The 15,482-nt window shown below is 41.6% G+C and overlaps 1 protein-coding gene across 5 annotated transcripts in view; it reads left to right on the top strand.

Moving 5' to 3' along the window:
• Positions 1-15,482, top strand: part of col12a1b (collagen, type XII, alpha 1b) — a 153,423-nt gene that overhangs the window by 27,144 nt on the left and 110,797 nt on the right. For all 5 annotated transcript variants that reach the window (XM_039782832.1, XM_039782833.1, XM_039782831.1 and 2 more), the window contains exons 13-20: positions 5,122-5,391; positions 7,299-7,565; positions 8,534-8,726; positions 10,065-10,189; positions 12,855-13,004; positions 13,596-13,715; positions 14,086-14,250; positions 15,050-15,196. In XM_039782832.1, coding sequence (XP_039638766.1) covers positions 5,122-5,391; positions 7,299-7,565; positions 8,534-8,726; positions 10,065-10,189; positions 12,855-13,004; positions 13,596-13,715; positions 14,086-14,250; positions 15,050-15,196 — 1,437 coding nt within the window. The remainder of the gene's footprint in view (positions 1-5,121; positions 5,392-7,298; positions 7,566-8,533; positions 8,727-10,064; positions 10,190-12,854; positions 13,005-13,595; positions 13,716-14,085; positions 14,251-15,049; positions 15,197-15,482) is intronic.

Genomic DNA, 15,482 nt, shown 5'->3' with positions numbered 1-15,482 from the left:
TTGGTTTCCTTATTTGTTGGTTTGTCAGCAAGGTTTACAGAAAAACTACTGGCCTGATTTTTATGAAACTTTGTGTAACGGTGTAGCATGGGCTAAGGGAGAACACATTCAAATTTGGAGCGGATCCAAATCTCGAGGAAGGTACACAAACTATTTCTCACTTTGGTTTACGTAGCGAGATAAGGTATTGCCTTGGCGAGGGCTGCGCTCTTCTAGTTGTTTCCTGTCTCTATGTCCATGAGCTTTGGGTCATCCTTTATACTTTTCATGACTCATTAAACCGAAACCTGTAAAATACAATGCTCAACCTTTCAATCATACATGTTTTGTCATCCGAAGCTTTGAAGTTTGCGTTAACTTCTTTTTCCTTGATTGCAGTAGTTGATCAGGCTACGACCCCCAGCTTGTTCTAACGCGTCAAAGTCACAGGCAATTATTTATGTCTTTACAGTTTTCACCTGTATTAGCTTTCAAGGCCTGCTCCAGGGAGTGCAGGTGAGGAGTTAAGGCCAGGTTTGGACATATAACAAGCTCTTACTTTACAGCTTGGCCTGAAAGCTGCAGATTTAGGCGACAACCAGCCTTCCTGTGGCGATTCTGGCCACACAGCGCACTTCAGTTCCCAGTTTAACGTCTTGATGAAAGAGCAAACACACGTTTCTTCAATTGTCACATGAAGGTGATAAAGACACATGAGTGCTGAAGGGTGCTGTGCAGACTGGCTGTGAACTAATATTTCCCTTTGGTGCTATGGCTTAATGAAGGTTTGGGAACCACCGATGTGGGTATGTGCTGAAAGACTTCAGACATGTTTCCTTCACATCTTCCATCATAATCTATGATGGAAGATTTTTTTTTTTTATCCACGTTAAATCTTCTGTTAAATCGAGTGAGCAGATGTAATGCCATAAAGAGGACGCATATATTGAATCGCATTTTAGCGAATCAAGCTTAAGCACCACTTTAAATCTTGTGTTTACCAGAGATGTGCTCATACGTTTCTTGGAAATGAGTTATTTAACATGAAAAAAAAGCATAAAAAAATGACTAATCGACTAAATAAATCTTAGTTGATTAAGACCAAAAACGATCGATTAGTCGAGTAATAATTAAGAGGGGGGAGCCCTACTTTTTCTATATTATAAACACTGCACAGTAATTTATAATATTATGGGACAGCACTTTTAAAAATGGAAAGTTATCATGACACTGTGGCATTGCGCAAAGTTTTTTGGCCGATGATCTTGCATTTTTATTTGCCGAAGCCTCTGCATCGATCAATGTCGTGGTCCCGTTGAAATAAATGATGGGGTCAAACCTGGAGCACCCATCTCTGGCAGTGTTACTGCCTTGCTCATTGAGAGCTGGACAGCACTTCTCGTCTGATGTGAAGTAGCACCAACAACACTTGCCGAGATATTTTTCTCCCTCTCCATCTGGGCCACCCGTACGAAAACTGCAGTCGCTCTCTGCACTCGAAGGTGCTTTAAACGGCTGATGGTAGATGGAACATGTCGGGTAGCCAAGTTTATACAAAGTAATAATCAGCCAAGAGACTTTCCACTGTGACTGTGAGGCATCGGCAGCAGCGATTCCTAGACTGAGTGTCCTCCCTTGAAGCTTTGTGTCAGAGAGCTTAGAGATCAACAGAAGAAATATTTAAGAAAGCTTATGACCTGAACTTCAATCATATAGGGGTTCAGGTGTTGAAGAAGTCGGTGCATTTCAGTTGTAGTCTACAACTGTTTCTCAGTTAAATAATGCTAATGTTTAATGCTCTTGTATAGTTTACTATTATTATAAAAAAATGGTATACCTCTTATTTCTTTTTTTATATTATTTATTTATCTGAACTATCACTGTCATTGTGCTGCTGCAAAGCCCCCCCCCCCCCCCAAAAAAAAGAAAATGTACCACTTATAACCAAGTTGAGCAGTTGGGTGGCATGATGGAAAAAAACTAAAAATGTCAGCAATAAACGCACTTTTATAAATAGACACACAGGAAAAGATGTAAGTAAAAAGTACTATTTAATATATGCAATATTCTTGTCTCAAAATGTATGTATAGCATTTTGAATATCTCTCTCATTTTGAGTAAACTGCCCTGTGTAGTTTTATACTGTGTAGTTTTGATTTACATACATAGATGGATGGTTGGTAGATGGATGGATGGATGGATAGATTAGGAAGAAATGCAGATCATAGGAAATATCTTCAGAAGTGCATTATATTTCCTGCGGTTTTGTTCACATTTGCCTCATCACTGACTGGAAAAATAGGTCTGGGTGCATTTGAGGCAGTGTCTGCAGAGCGCCAGATATTCCATACTCCATCTGACGGCTGTCTGTGGCTGTTATTTTTCGAAAGCCTCCAGACTCAGCTTCCAGCTTTGAGAGACAGCGCTCCTTGAAGCTGATAAAAATTGGCAGCCGCCGTGGAGAGCTCCCAGCTCCCTGCTAATGGTGGCTGCAGTGGTGGCTGCAGTGGCGTCTGTGTGGCGAAGACTGAGCGACGGCGACCGAGCAGCTCATGTGAAATAACAAGACCGAAATAAACTAATGCATGTACATTAATGAAGCAAAGCACAATACATCCAGGATTGGAAGTCTGGTGTGTTTTTCTTAGCCAGAAATAATTCAAATGAAATGGAGACCTTCAAATTAAAAGCCTGATTTGAGTCGATCTGCAACAAGCATTTTGCATATTACCATTAGCACTAAAAGCTGAAAAGAGCTGCTGAAAATGGATCCGTTATAATCCAGTATTTCTGTCGATATGCTTTTCAAAACTCTAATTCACTACCAGAGATTTCTATAACAGTCAAAATGACATTTCCGGTATCAGTTGGCAGGAACAAAAATGGCTCAACAACTTCCAGACACACACACACACACACACACACACACACACACATTTTGACTTTCTGGCTGCTCGTCCGTGTGCACGGAGACATTTTGTTTTTTAAATGTATCCTGAATTTTGTTGTTTTTAATCCAAACCAGAAACAATTTTTCCGACTATAAACATTTGGAGAGTAGTGTTTTTCTTTCCCCCTCCTCTCTCTCTTAAGATGTGTATCATGTGGCACAAGCTATTATGTGATTTATTCCATCCTCACTTTCTTGATTTTATAGCTGGATCTGCTATTTTGCAGTAATTATCACATTGTGGATACTTCTCAGTCTTTCCAGCGCCTCCACTGTTCATGCTGTCACCTTCTCTAAACTAAAGACAGATTATAATTTGATATTGACTCTCCCTCCTCCTTCTCCTTTTCCATCATTCACAAATATTTCCAGCGTTGGTCTCTGTCTGTATAGGAAAGTGACCATATGTCTGCTTGCAGCAACATGAGCCGCTGCGGTTGCGGGAATTCGATTTGCTCAAACAAATATATACGAGGATTTTGCTTCTGTGTGCTGCGTGTCTAGGAAAGTTGAGCCGAGGTCATAAAAAACCTTTGAAAACACTTTGATGACTTTGTATGTATGTTCTTGATTTCTGTGCAAGTACAAGCTTCAGAGTGAGCGCATTTTTGTAAGACGATGTCACTGAATATTTTCAATCCATCACTTGGTTGAATTAAGGGTTTAGATAGAAGTTTGAGTAAGGGTTAAATGAGTGGACGAAGCCTCTTCTCCTCAGTCACAGTGAGATTGAAACATTTTACCTGCTTTTACCGCTGCACAGAGAGGAAGCATTGTTTTTTTTAGAAGTGTCACCACGTCCTCAGGTGGCCAAGTCGGAGGGTAGACAAGGGTTCAAAAAGCCTTCCGTCTTTTCAAGTAAAACCTGGCCGTCAAAACCACAAGAATAAGACCCGAGTTATAAACGGAAATTTTCCTTTGAGTTGGTGGGCCGTTAACAAAGGCAAAGTTCCCTAAACCCACAAGAAAGCAAGAGAGCCGTTAGGTCACCAAACAGCTCACTAGTTAAAAGGTTAAACGTGTGAATTTAAACGTGTCTGCAAAATACTGAATATCAAAGTTTGCAGCTAACGCTTTACCAATAGAGGGAAGCATCAATTTGATGAAATAAAGATGTCCAATAAACTACAATAAAGATTTTTCTTTGTCTCGTTGGCTTGAGTTCATCCGGTTCCCGTCATGTTTTATGTCTTTGCTCTCCCATGTCTCCTGTCTCCCAATGCTCTTCACTCACTAATGAAGCAGAAATGTCTTAAAATATCGCATGTCTTTCTCCAGTCGTCTCTGCCCTTTATAGCTGTGGTGGTTTGTTCAATTCTTCGGTCCACCCGATGGCCTTTTAATCGTTTCCATTTCAGAAAAATAATCTGATCTGCCAGCAAATGGTTCCTTTTGTTTCAAAAGAGAAGATGGATTTAAAAAGAAAACTGACAAATACGGGAAAGAGCCAACCAGCCAGTCTGACTTTAGACAATATAAAAAAAAAACATCTGTTGTGTGTCTGGGAAGACATTGGATGGCACTATTTTGCTCAGAATTTAGGGTGCGTATATTTAAAAGATATGAACAGTCCTTCCAGAAAAATGCAAAAAGTTTTTTTGTGATTGTTGTGGGCAAAAATCCTTGATTATGCGGCACGTTTTATTAAAAATGATGGAATATGCGGGATATTTATGCAATTTTATGCGATGAAATTGCAGGAACTTGCAAAAATGGCGGGAACTTTTCGATGATGTTCACGTCGTGTAATTACGTCACTTCATAACGTTCCCGTGGCAACAGGGGAAATGGCTGCTCTTGTGTGAAGTAAATGCAACATTTTTCAACTTTCTGTTAAGATATATGTGACTTTTTTGCAATGAAAATGCGGGGATTATGAAATCATGCAAGCCATCATATTTTGCACGGAAATCGGCAATTTATGTGGCGGAAGTGCGGCGTATTTGAAAAAATGCGGCCCCCGCATAAATATGCAGACTTTGGCTGATTATGCGTTGGATTATGCGATCACATAATCACGTTTTTCTGGAGGGACGGATATAAAGCTTTTGGTCCAAAATATAACAGAAAAAAAGTTGAACATTAAATGTAATCTCTACAGAAAATCTTATGAATCCCAGTTTGCTCTTGTGTTTCACAATACACTTCAGAAACCCCATAATAATCCCCAGCTTTGCTTGTTGTTTTTACAGAGGTGGGACCTCCTACAAACCTGGTCACCAGCGATGTGACTGACTCCAGCTTCGCAGCGTCCTGGACGGCGGCGCCTGGCAACGTAAAGATGTACCGGGTTCGATGGAACTCACTGTTCTCGGAGGAGACTGGAGATAAAACGGTGCCGGGAGATGTGACCAACACCGTGCTGGACGGTCTGAGTCCGGAGACGCTCTACCAAGTTTCCGTTGTCGCCGCCTACGATCATAAAGACAGCAGGCCACTCACTGGACAGGAAACCACTGACGGTAAGACTACAGACACTCTGTGATCACTGAATGTGCTCTGGAGACACATTCTCACTCCCAACTCGTCACATATGGTCGCTTAGGGTGCACTCACACTTGGCCCAGTTGCCTTGAACCGTGCTGGTGTACGATTGTCCCCGCTTCCCCCCGCTGGCCTGCACTCACACTGCAATAAAACAATCAGGGCCAGAGCACGTTTACGTCATTACATTGCGGGACTTGCCGACTACAATTCCCTTTCATATGTAAAGTAAGAACCAGACCCTGGCACTTTTAGCGATCACACTGATGCGTACCGTGCCCGAGTCCAACCCCACCTTTTTCCAGCGGGCCAGGGCACGGATTAGCTTACTGTGCCAGCAATCACACTAGTCAAACAAACAGGACTTTGGGGTCAAGCATGCTTGGGTAGGGTTCAACTGGGCCAAGTGTGAGTGCGCCCCATTTTGAACGCCCTGGGTACCCCTTTGGTGTCATTTTTCAACGTGCAGGATAAGGTTTGGTTTGGTGGTTTAGTAGTCAGCGGTTAGGTCATTAACCCAATTCTTCAACCCCCAAGAGGGAAGTATAGGAAGTTTTTGCGCTTGTGCAACAAGAATATGAGCTGAAATTAGATTCAACACTTCCTTTCGTCACGAGAACAAAACTGATTTCAGAGCGTGCATAATCGTACAGTTGGCATTCTCCATAATTTTTCTGCTTTCTAGTCTATAGAAACAATCCAAATTTGAATTAAGATATTCATTTTAGATCATTTTCAAACTGTAATTGTGAGTGAAACACCAACATGGTGACAGTTCTGTTGTGTGAGGGGAAAATTAGTTCAACGTGTGTGTCCTATGAGTGACGCACTGTGAGCTGCATACTTTGCATCAGAGACCAAGCAAGCTCTTAAAAATGTCAACACATCCCTCAATATATACGCACACAGGCAAAATCCAACAGTCCAAATCCACACAAACAGGCCACCCGAAACAAAGAAACATGTAGAGAAACTAACACATGTTCAGTATATATATTGTTCCTCATGCATTCTCCCAGCAACACTATTTCATCTCTGGCTTCACAGATTTGTTCAAATCCATCAACACATCGAAAAGTTGGATGCCATGTTTTTTTCCGCCAATAAAATACAAGTAGTCTGAAAAACTTTCCTTGGGATCATTAAATATACATATTATTCCCTTGCACATTCTTTTCTAATCACTTGCAGAATCTTCGGAATAAGTTAATTTCATTTTATAGGGCTTTTGGTTGTTTCAGGGGGAAAAAGGAAAATGTGGTTAGCATTTCCTCCCTAATTGATCACTTCTGGGCAAAAGCCTAATTCATAACCAATTAGTTTTGGCATGAAGCTGATGGTATTACTCAACATGTATGCCTGCAGTTATGAATACATAAAGATCACTGAAGGAATATAAAAGGGAAACCACACTTTGCCTGAAAATAGAGAAGGAAAGATTACTTTTAGAGTTTAAATGAAAAATAACTACATGTTTATGGCTGTAAGTAGACCCCAAAAGAAAACGTGTATAAAATAGTCGAGCACACACAGAACATAAAAACTGAGTCTGTTAAAGCTATAGTGCGTAGTTTCTGTCGCCCCCATGAGGAATTATAAGTAATGACAACAGAACTGTGTGCCACATGATACAAGCCTTCCGGGATCGTGCATCCCCCCCCCCACGGAGAAGTCATGAAATTCTATGGGCAGCCATAGAAATTTTAAATCAGTTACACTTATGTATAAATATGTTTGAAAAAGCATTGAAATATTTTCCAAATCCTGTTTGTGCCCTGCCAAAATATACTGGCAGTATCTGACGATAACAATATTTCGATATAGATTTTAGGCTGAATCTTGAATATCTGAATCCGCTTTATAAAAAATAACTTTTTGTTTTCAGTCTCCGCTGCTGGTAAAAAGTTGACTGTGTCGGACGAGACCGAACGAACCATGAAAGTCACATGGACGCCGGCTCCGGGCAAGGTGACCCACTACCGGCTGAAGCACATTCCCATCGGTGGAGGGAAAGAAGTGGCCCTCAAGATCCCCGGGACGACCACTTCCACCGTCATGAAGCGGCTGCAGCCCACGACCACTTACAACATCATTGTTCATCCCATCTACAAGCGCGGGGAAGGAAAAGCAAGGCAAGGAGTAGGAACGACACGTACGTTGGTCCATAATTCAACCCTCTGACAGACAGTACACTGCAGAAACATGTCCATCTAAACCAAGACGTTTAAACCTGAGTTCATTCTTAAAACATTATCATTGGTAATTAAGTTAAAATCAATGTGAAGCTTAGGTGATTTCAGCCTTTTTATGGAGTCATAATGTGTCCTGTGATTGGCCAGCCAAACTGAATGTTAAGTTTTAATTTAAAAATTAAACGTTTAAGTGTTTTCTTTGGCTTTTGGGCTCTGCCACTATTTGTCCTACTCACAGAGAGTCAGACAACTAATTAATTAATTTTTGGGTCTCTGCGTCCAGTAATTTAGCTGGGCAACGCTAATCTCGCTGCTCAACGAATCATCTATGACTTTATCTGACTGTCGGTTAACTGAAGTGTTTAAATTCCACAAAAATCAAGGACTTCTACCTCCTGGCTTCCTGGACGTTCTCCTATTAAATGTCAGTATTGGGGAAACAAACGGAGAAAACTGGCTTGTTTGACAATTTTGTCCCTTGCTTCTAGAGAAATGTTAACACAAGTCTTGCTTCCTTGGAAACAAACAGAATTCTGTCATCCAAGTTGCAGATTTCTTTCCCATTGTTCCTCCAAAAATAATTTATGATTGACTTCAAGTTTAAAACGACTTGTTAAGATGAATATTTTTCATACTACAGGTGCTTCTGCGCTGTCAAGAAGCAGCGTCTTTCCACCAGAACACTAAAGTCACAGTTAATAAACACGTGCTCAATCACACGCTACCATTACTAACACACAGCATGACACTGGGCTTTTTAACCAATGACACCGGGTTCAAGGTATTGTATTATGGACTAATGACAAACTGGCTTGAATGTGGACGTGTGGCTGATCTTCAAAAACCTTTGCCAATAGTTGGAGTTGGTGTTGACTTTTTATTCTGCACAAGTTTGTCCTGAAGTTCTGGCCGGGTTCTTCTATTTCAGTGTCGCCCTTCAAGGCTCCCAGGAACCTCCAGACCTCAGAGCCCACCAAGAACAGTTTCAGGGTCACCTGGGATCCAGCACCCGGACAAGTTAAGGGCTACAAAGTGACCTTTCACCCTCATGGCAATGATATTGACCTGGGGGAACTCCTGGTTGGTCCCTACGACAACACAGTTGTTCTAGAGGAACTTAGGTAAGCTTTCCTATCTATTAGATATTTAAATATTCTGAGGAATGTCATGCCTAGATTAGAGAGTTCACCATAAAGGGAAACAATAGATATTAAAGCTGCAAGCAGCGATGGACGGGACACATTTAATTCAAAATGGCTGACTTCCTGTTGGTTCTGGGATATACTGTACCTCCAAGAGGCTTTTTTGCACGTCTTGAGATGTTACATATGCCTACCAATTATTATTCATCTGCGTCAAATTTAAAGTTGGGGGCTTTAAGTTAAGCGATATCTTGCCAAATCATTGCGTAAATATTACATTTTTCACCAGTTCTGATGCAGGTGCAAATTTTAGTGAGTTTTCGCGCACCTTAATCCCCTCATAAATTAAATTAATTTATGCGTAATAATACTAATAATAATAATTCCTTCAGTTTTAAGAGAGTCCTTGCACCCATCTGTGCTGACGCCCTAATTAACAATAAAGAAGAAGGAAAGTCTCATGCTCACCTGAGCCAACAGAGATCGCCAGCGTTTCTTTAACTCATCATGATCGAGCAACCATCTACTAGCAGCGCCGTCTTCAAAGCCGGCACCAGCGACCACCCGAAACACTCTAGTAACCCCCTACATGTAGCCATGCTCTGCCACCACTTAAGCCCCTTTCACACATGCACTGCAACCCTGAAGTTATCTAGACATTACGCGGAGGAGCTGTATGTGAGAACGCAAACGTCCGAATCAATTGGACCGGACATTAAAGAGACTTTACCCTGCCATCTCCCAAGTACACAGTCTGTGGAACAACCTGGTGACAACCTATCTGAGCAGGTGTCTCTGAGCCACATATAAACCACCAAGAAATGCCCTACCAACCTTCTTACAACACCCCAGTAGAAATCTTGTACGAACAGATCTTGTAGATTTTCTTCAACACATTAAATCTTTTGAATTTATTACAAACACTGGCATTTGTTTTGTATGTTGCTGTATGGTGCACACAATATAATATCCAATTTATACTAACTATTTCATATTATAATTATTATAATAGGGTGTAGGAACCATTTAGACAGCGCTACAAGTCCACTACCTCTAAAACAAGGAGGATAATATGGACCTATTTACCAACTGTTATACATAAAACCCTCTTCACTGGTGTGCTGATTCATGTTGTCTGATGTGAGTCATTTACTAAGAACCTTTTTCAAACTAGATGTCTAATGGAATGAAGGTCTGCAGTTTCGGTAAAAGGACAGTCATTTGAAAGACCAGGGGCTACTTTTTCACATTGTGGAGATCTCATTTTGGGATTGGGAAAGACTGATGTTAGTTTATGCCATTTCCTTTCTCCCTTAGGGCAGGAACAAAGTATTCTGTTGCCGTGTTTGGCATGTTTGACGGAGGGGAGAGTTTGCCTCTGGCAGGAGAGGAGAAGACGACCCTCATGGACGCTCCGGAGCCGCCTTCTGTCGATCCCTCTGGTAAAAGCTGATAACTCCACCACACTACAACTCAAACACCATTAGCAGCCCTAAAGAGCAGGCCTGCAGACCAGACGTTCTCCGATCCAAGTCATTTCAGAACAGGAGTGGTCCGACTTCGAAGTGCTGCCCAAATTAGTGCCAGAACGTTGAACTTTTGAACAATTGAATTGGTTGTCGAAGGGAATTAATATCATTGTCTCTTTGGAATCGTGGGCTGAAACTCGTCGCAGATGATTGCGATTAGCACAAATTATTTTGAGCTGCTTGGCTCGCGTTTCCTCACCTACCTCATATCACATTTGGTGATCTGGAGCATAATGATGCCGTTAAACAGACATGTGCAGAAGTGTTGACACTAACGTTTGTAAGTTGCCCAATTGGACATGTTCCTTGACCGACTCACGTGCACGATGTGCTGACCTTTAACGGTGTCTCCACAATCATATAACTTCGTTAGCTACAGGATGAGTTACTGTTGAACTCAGTGGCCCAAATGTTTTAATGCAAAAGTAGATGTTTCCCATTTTTTATGTTGTCCAAAGTGCGGAAGAAGGCTCTGTTTGCAATTACAGACTTTTTTATGATCCCCAGCGTTAGCTGCCGCCAGCATGTATGCAGTTAGGAAAATGTTATGCTTCTCATGAGACCCAGAGGAGGTGCTGACCCTGGGCAGAAATTCCGGCTGTAATGGCGAGCAGACGCAGTGACCGGCTGCCCACCGAGCGGGGAACAGGCCAGGATGTTCCACCGAGGTTCCACTCAAGGATCCTCGTATATTAAACTGATGTTCTCACTTGGCAGGCTGCTTAGTGGAGGCCTTAATCCAGACTTTCTGACAGGTCCATATGGTCTGGCAGAGCCGCTTCGATGCGTCCTTCACACGCTGCAAAAACTTGATTTTTTACAGGTCATTAAATGCTTTGTCCCTTTTTCAAAAAATGTGTGAAAAACCTGACAGTGGAGTGAGAAAGTTCTACTTGTGTCCAGCAACATTTTGTCAAATCACTTGACATTTTCTGGAATTTTGAAGTTATTTTTAACAATTTAACCACCATTGGAAATGTTAAAATTCAACATTGTGTTAGCTTGTTTACCATCACTTTTTATATTTAAACGGATTGAAGGATGGCTTGTTTTACGTCATTTGATGTATAGAGGTTTAAAGGTAAAGGCGACTTCCATTTAATTTAACAGTTTTCTGCAAAATGAAATCATCAACAAACATGACAATAATACAAACCACAAAGGGGAACTATAGTAGTGGCTACTGAATTTGTATTGTGAAGGTTGAGACACAAGGGATGCCTTTAGACAAGATCATAAAATCTGCTCCCAACTCAAGATCCACTTACAGTAGTAGCTTTCAAGCATTCAACCGAGTCCTGTGGATTTTTATGTGAGCTCAGGCGCTTTCTTCTATGTACTCTCAAAGGACATTTTGTTTCCTTTATCAACTCAAGAATAAAACTGAGCTCGCTCAAAATGTCACGGACACCTCCTCTTGCACACGCCTAAGATTTATTAAGTTGAGACGGTTAGATGATAGATACATAATCCACAAAATGTATTCATATACGTCTGCGCGTACGCTAAATTTGGAACGTTTTCACCTTGCTTTACCTTGCATTTATGACGGGGAGCTGAAGCCGTTATCTCTGCTCTCTTCAAAGCAACCAGCCTCCTTTGACACAAACAGTCATTTTACCTCGCAGAACACGGGAGTTGCTGCTCTACCGCTGCTTCCATCGGTTAGTTTGGTTAATCTATAGTTTGGTGAATCTAAACTAACACTTTAAAACACCAAATTTTCACTTTAAGGCAGCCACTGTTCTCAACGCAAAAACAACCAAAGTCAGAATTTATGCAGCAACGCCAGTTGATTTGTGTCCCACAGTAAGACTGGATAAGGATATTTGACTTACTCAGAGACACTGGATCCAGCAGTCGACTGCAGCACACTGAATGCCTCTTAAAGCTGTCTCTGTTTATGACATCTGTTTTTATTAATGAATGTCAGAGGATATTGTTTACCGGTGGTATAACTCAAACAGACTGCGGCCAAGCATCCGACTCAGTTCCTCTTAGCATCTGTTTCTGCGGCCTGCTGAAAAAGAACAGAAAAAATGTAATCGATTGTCTTCTAACCTGTTTACAATTGCACACACAGGGGCCCAGGTTTTAAGCGCCTGGAATCCGCCAGGCGTGTCATTGTAAAAAGAATAAAAAGAGGGAAGAGCGGCCATTTTTCACCCCTACAGGTGCCTGGAGCAGGAATGTGCAGTAACTTTGTGGAACAGGAGGCCTCATATATCACTGGAAGATAATGGAAGAGAGAGAGCGAAAAAAAGTCCCAGAAGAAACAGCAGTTAATCCAGAAATGACAGCTGTTGCACAATGTGTTGCCTATGTGAATTATTTGTGTTACGTAATGCTGTGTAAAACATCCTGCTGTATAAACATCTTGTGATTGTGTGAGACTTTTGGCTATACACTCTTCTCTCTCTTCTCTGATGTATCCCACAAACCTTCTTCGTAACTTCTTTTTCCCACTTTCCCCACACACATTCATTTCTAATTGTTCGTATAAAAGTGAGCTAGTGCTCGCGGTGCGTGTCCGCGGTGTGTACCAGGTGTCTCGCTCACTCGCCGTCTCTCTCCGCAGACACTCAGTGTAAGACCTCCGCGAAGGCCGACCTTGTGCTGCTGGTCGACGGCTCCTGGAGCATCGGCCGCATCAACTTCAAAACCATCCGCAACTTTATTGCTCGCATGGTCAGCGTGTTCGACATCGGCCCCAACAGAGTCCAGATTGGTAATATTTTTACTACTATCACTACAACTGCTCACTCTGATGTAATTACTACATATACTACTACTTTCAATACTGTCCATAGCTACTACTACCTTTATTGTAACTAACAATTCAGCTCAATTGATAAAACAACTGCTACTACTTTAAATACTACCATTATCTACTTTGTCTCTGGCTCTATATGACTAATACTTAGGAAGGTGGAAACCTTACCAAACATTTATACCGCAATGTAAAAATACATTAAAAATCTGAGTCCAGCCATTAACATTTTAACCAAGCAAAAGTCTTAAACATACTTAAAGTATTCAGTATCAAACGTTGATTTTCTTCCAAAGGCTGTTAGAATATTGCTGCGTTTGTATCTTCATCTGAGGTAAAGTAGAGCAGCTTCAACATTAAAATACTGCTGTTGTTGAGTTGTTTAAAATTCTGTGATTTATCATATTTTATGAGTTTGTCACTGGTGCTCTTGATCTATACACTTATACTAATTACAGCCATTGAATAAATTAAAAGTGCAGTTGTTTTTGGTAAACCTGTTAAGTTGGCAGTTTGTAAGTTTTCTTGTGTCCTTGGTGTTTTCTGCAGGTCTGGCTCAGTACAGTGGAGACCCAAAGACCGAGTGGCACCTGAACGCCCACCCGACCAAGGCGTCCCTGCTGGAAGCCATCGCCAACCTGCCATACAAAGGAGGCAACACCATGACAGGTAATTTAACAACAATTTGTCCAATCCACAGCAGGTTAACACTGATGAAGGCCCCAATTTGGAATCAATTTCTTTCCTTATTTGGGTCCATTAGCTGTAGAAAACTGATATTTCTCTAAAAATGTAACGATAAAGTAGATTTTCTTTGTGAGAGTTTAAAGTAATACTCAACCAGAAACTTTCCAAATATTCGCAGAAACTTCAAAAAACATCTGTATACCAAAAAAAAATTTCTCTTTGTAACTGCAACTATTGGACTATTGGGTTGGCAATAATGTAATGAATGGAAATCATGTTTAATGTTAAAAGCCGAGATTCACCGTGACTGACAATAGAATGTTTTGTTAAATTGTTTGTTTCTGTCACACAGGGATGGCTCTGAAATACATCCTCGACAACAACTTCAAAGAAAATGTGGGGTTGCGTCCCGACTCCCGCAAAATTGGTATCCTGATCACTGACGGAAAGTCGCAGGACGAAATCGTCTTCAGCTCGGAGAAGCTGAGAGACAGCGATATCGAGCTCTACGCAATCGGTACGTGATTTTTGTCAGTTTGGATAACATGAAACTAACAGAAATGAGGTGATATTGACATAGCTTGAATTTCTTCATTGCTTATTTCTTGTTTGTCACATGAACTAACAGTTGGTTTTCCATGATCGAGCCCCATAGGCTACATTTTCCAAAACAAGCAACCGTGAACTTTAATTAGTTCATTCAGATCTAATCAGTCAAGTTCCAAGTCTCTGGAAGTTGATTTTCAAAGCAAACTGAAATGAACTGACACCAGTGTTGTAGTCAAGACCAACTAAACCGAGACAAAGTCATTACGTAGACCAGAGTGTATCGAGACAGAAACAAGACCAAGACTTTGAGGGGTTGAGACAGAGACAAGACCAAGATCACGGCAGGGCGAGCCCGAGTCAAGAACAAGACCAGACCGAACAACTTAAACATACAGTATACCTAACTTGCTAATGTGTATAGCTAATATTCGCTAAATCACTTTGGATGAGGGGTGAAGAGATTTCTGAAGAGTTTTTGGTACAGAGGCAGATTGATAACGTTAGCTAGCTAGCTTTGCTAGCATCACTTACACCTAGCTTACCTTTCTTTATGCTTCCTTACTTAGCGCAGATTTAAAATTTCAGGTGGTCCCAGCTGTGTCGGTTAGCTTTACATTGCAGAAAATCCCGAGTCCTCTTCATCCGAGACGAGACCTTCTAAAAGTGGTCTGAGACCGCTCTTGAGACCAAGACCGGTCTTGAGTACTACAACACTGACTGACACCATTGGCTGTTTGAAAATAAGCAAATGAACATTTCTCTCTCAGGTGTGAAGAACGCAGACGAGAACGAATTGAGGTCCATCGCCTCTGACCCCGACGAAATTCACATGTACAACGTCGGCGACTTCAAGTTCCTGGTGGACATCGTTGACGAACTCACCATCAACCTGTGTAACAGCGTCAAGGGCCCAGGTAGGAAAAGAGTCCCGCCATCATCAGAAATGGTATGAAGCCCAGTTCAGACCTAAGATTCGTGACAAGACGAAACCGTTTCAGAACATCTCAGGGAAAAGTGTTCTGAACCGGCCCGTCTCAGCTCGACTCAAACGAGTTGATGGTGTCGCTGCGACTCAGCTGGTGGAGTCTCCAGAGGCTGGTTTTAGAACGTAAGAGACGTCTCCTGTTTCAACAGCCAATAGAGAAGTCAGCTTGTGAAGTCAGCTACGAACTATAGAAATAAAATAATCCATAATCCATT

Source organism: Perca fluviatilis, chromosome 18, assembly GCF_010015445.1.
Source record: "Perca fluviatilis chromosome 18, GENO_Pfluv_1.0, whole genome shotgun sequence".
NCBI lineage: Eukaryota > Metazoa > Chordata > Actinopteri > Perciformes > Percidae > Perca > Perca fluviatilis.
Note: the sequence above shows the minus strand (reverse complement) of the source record. Positions and strands in the feature narration are given on the sequence as shown.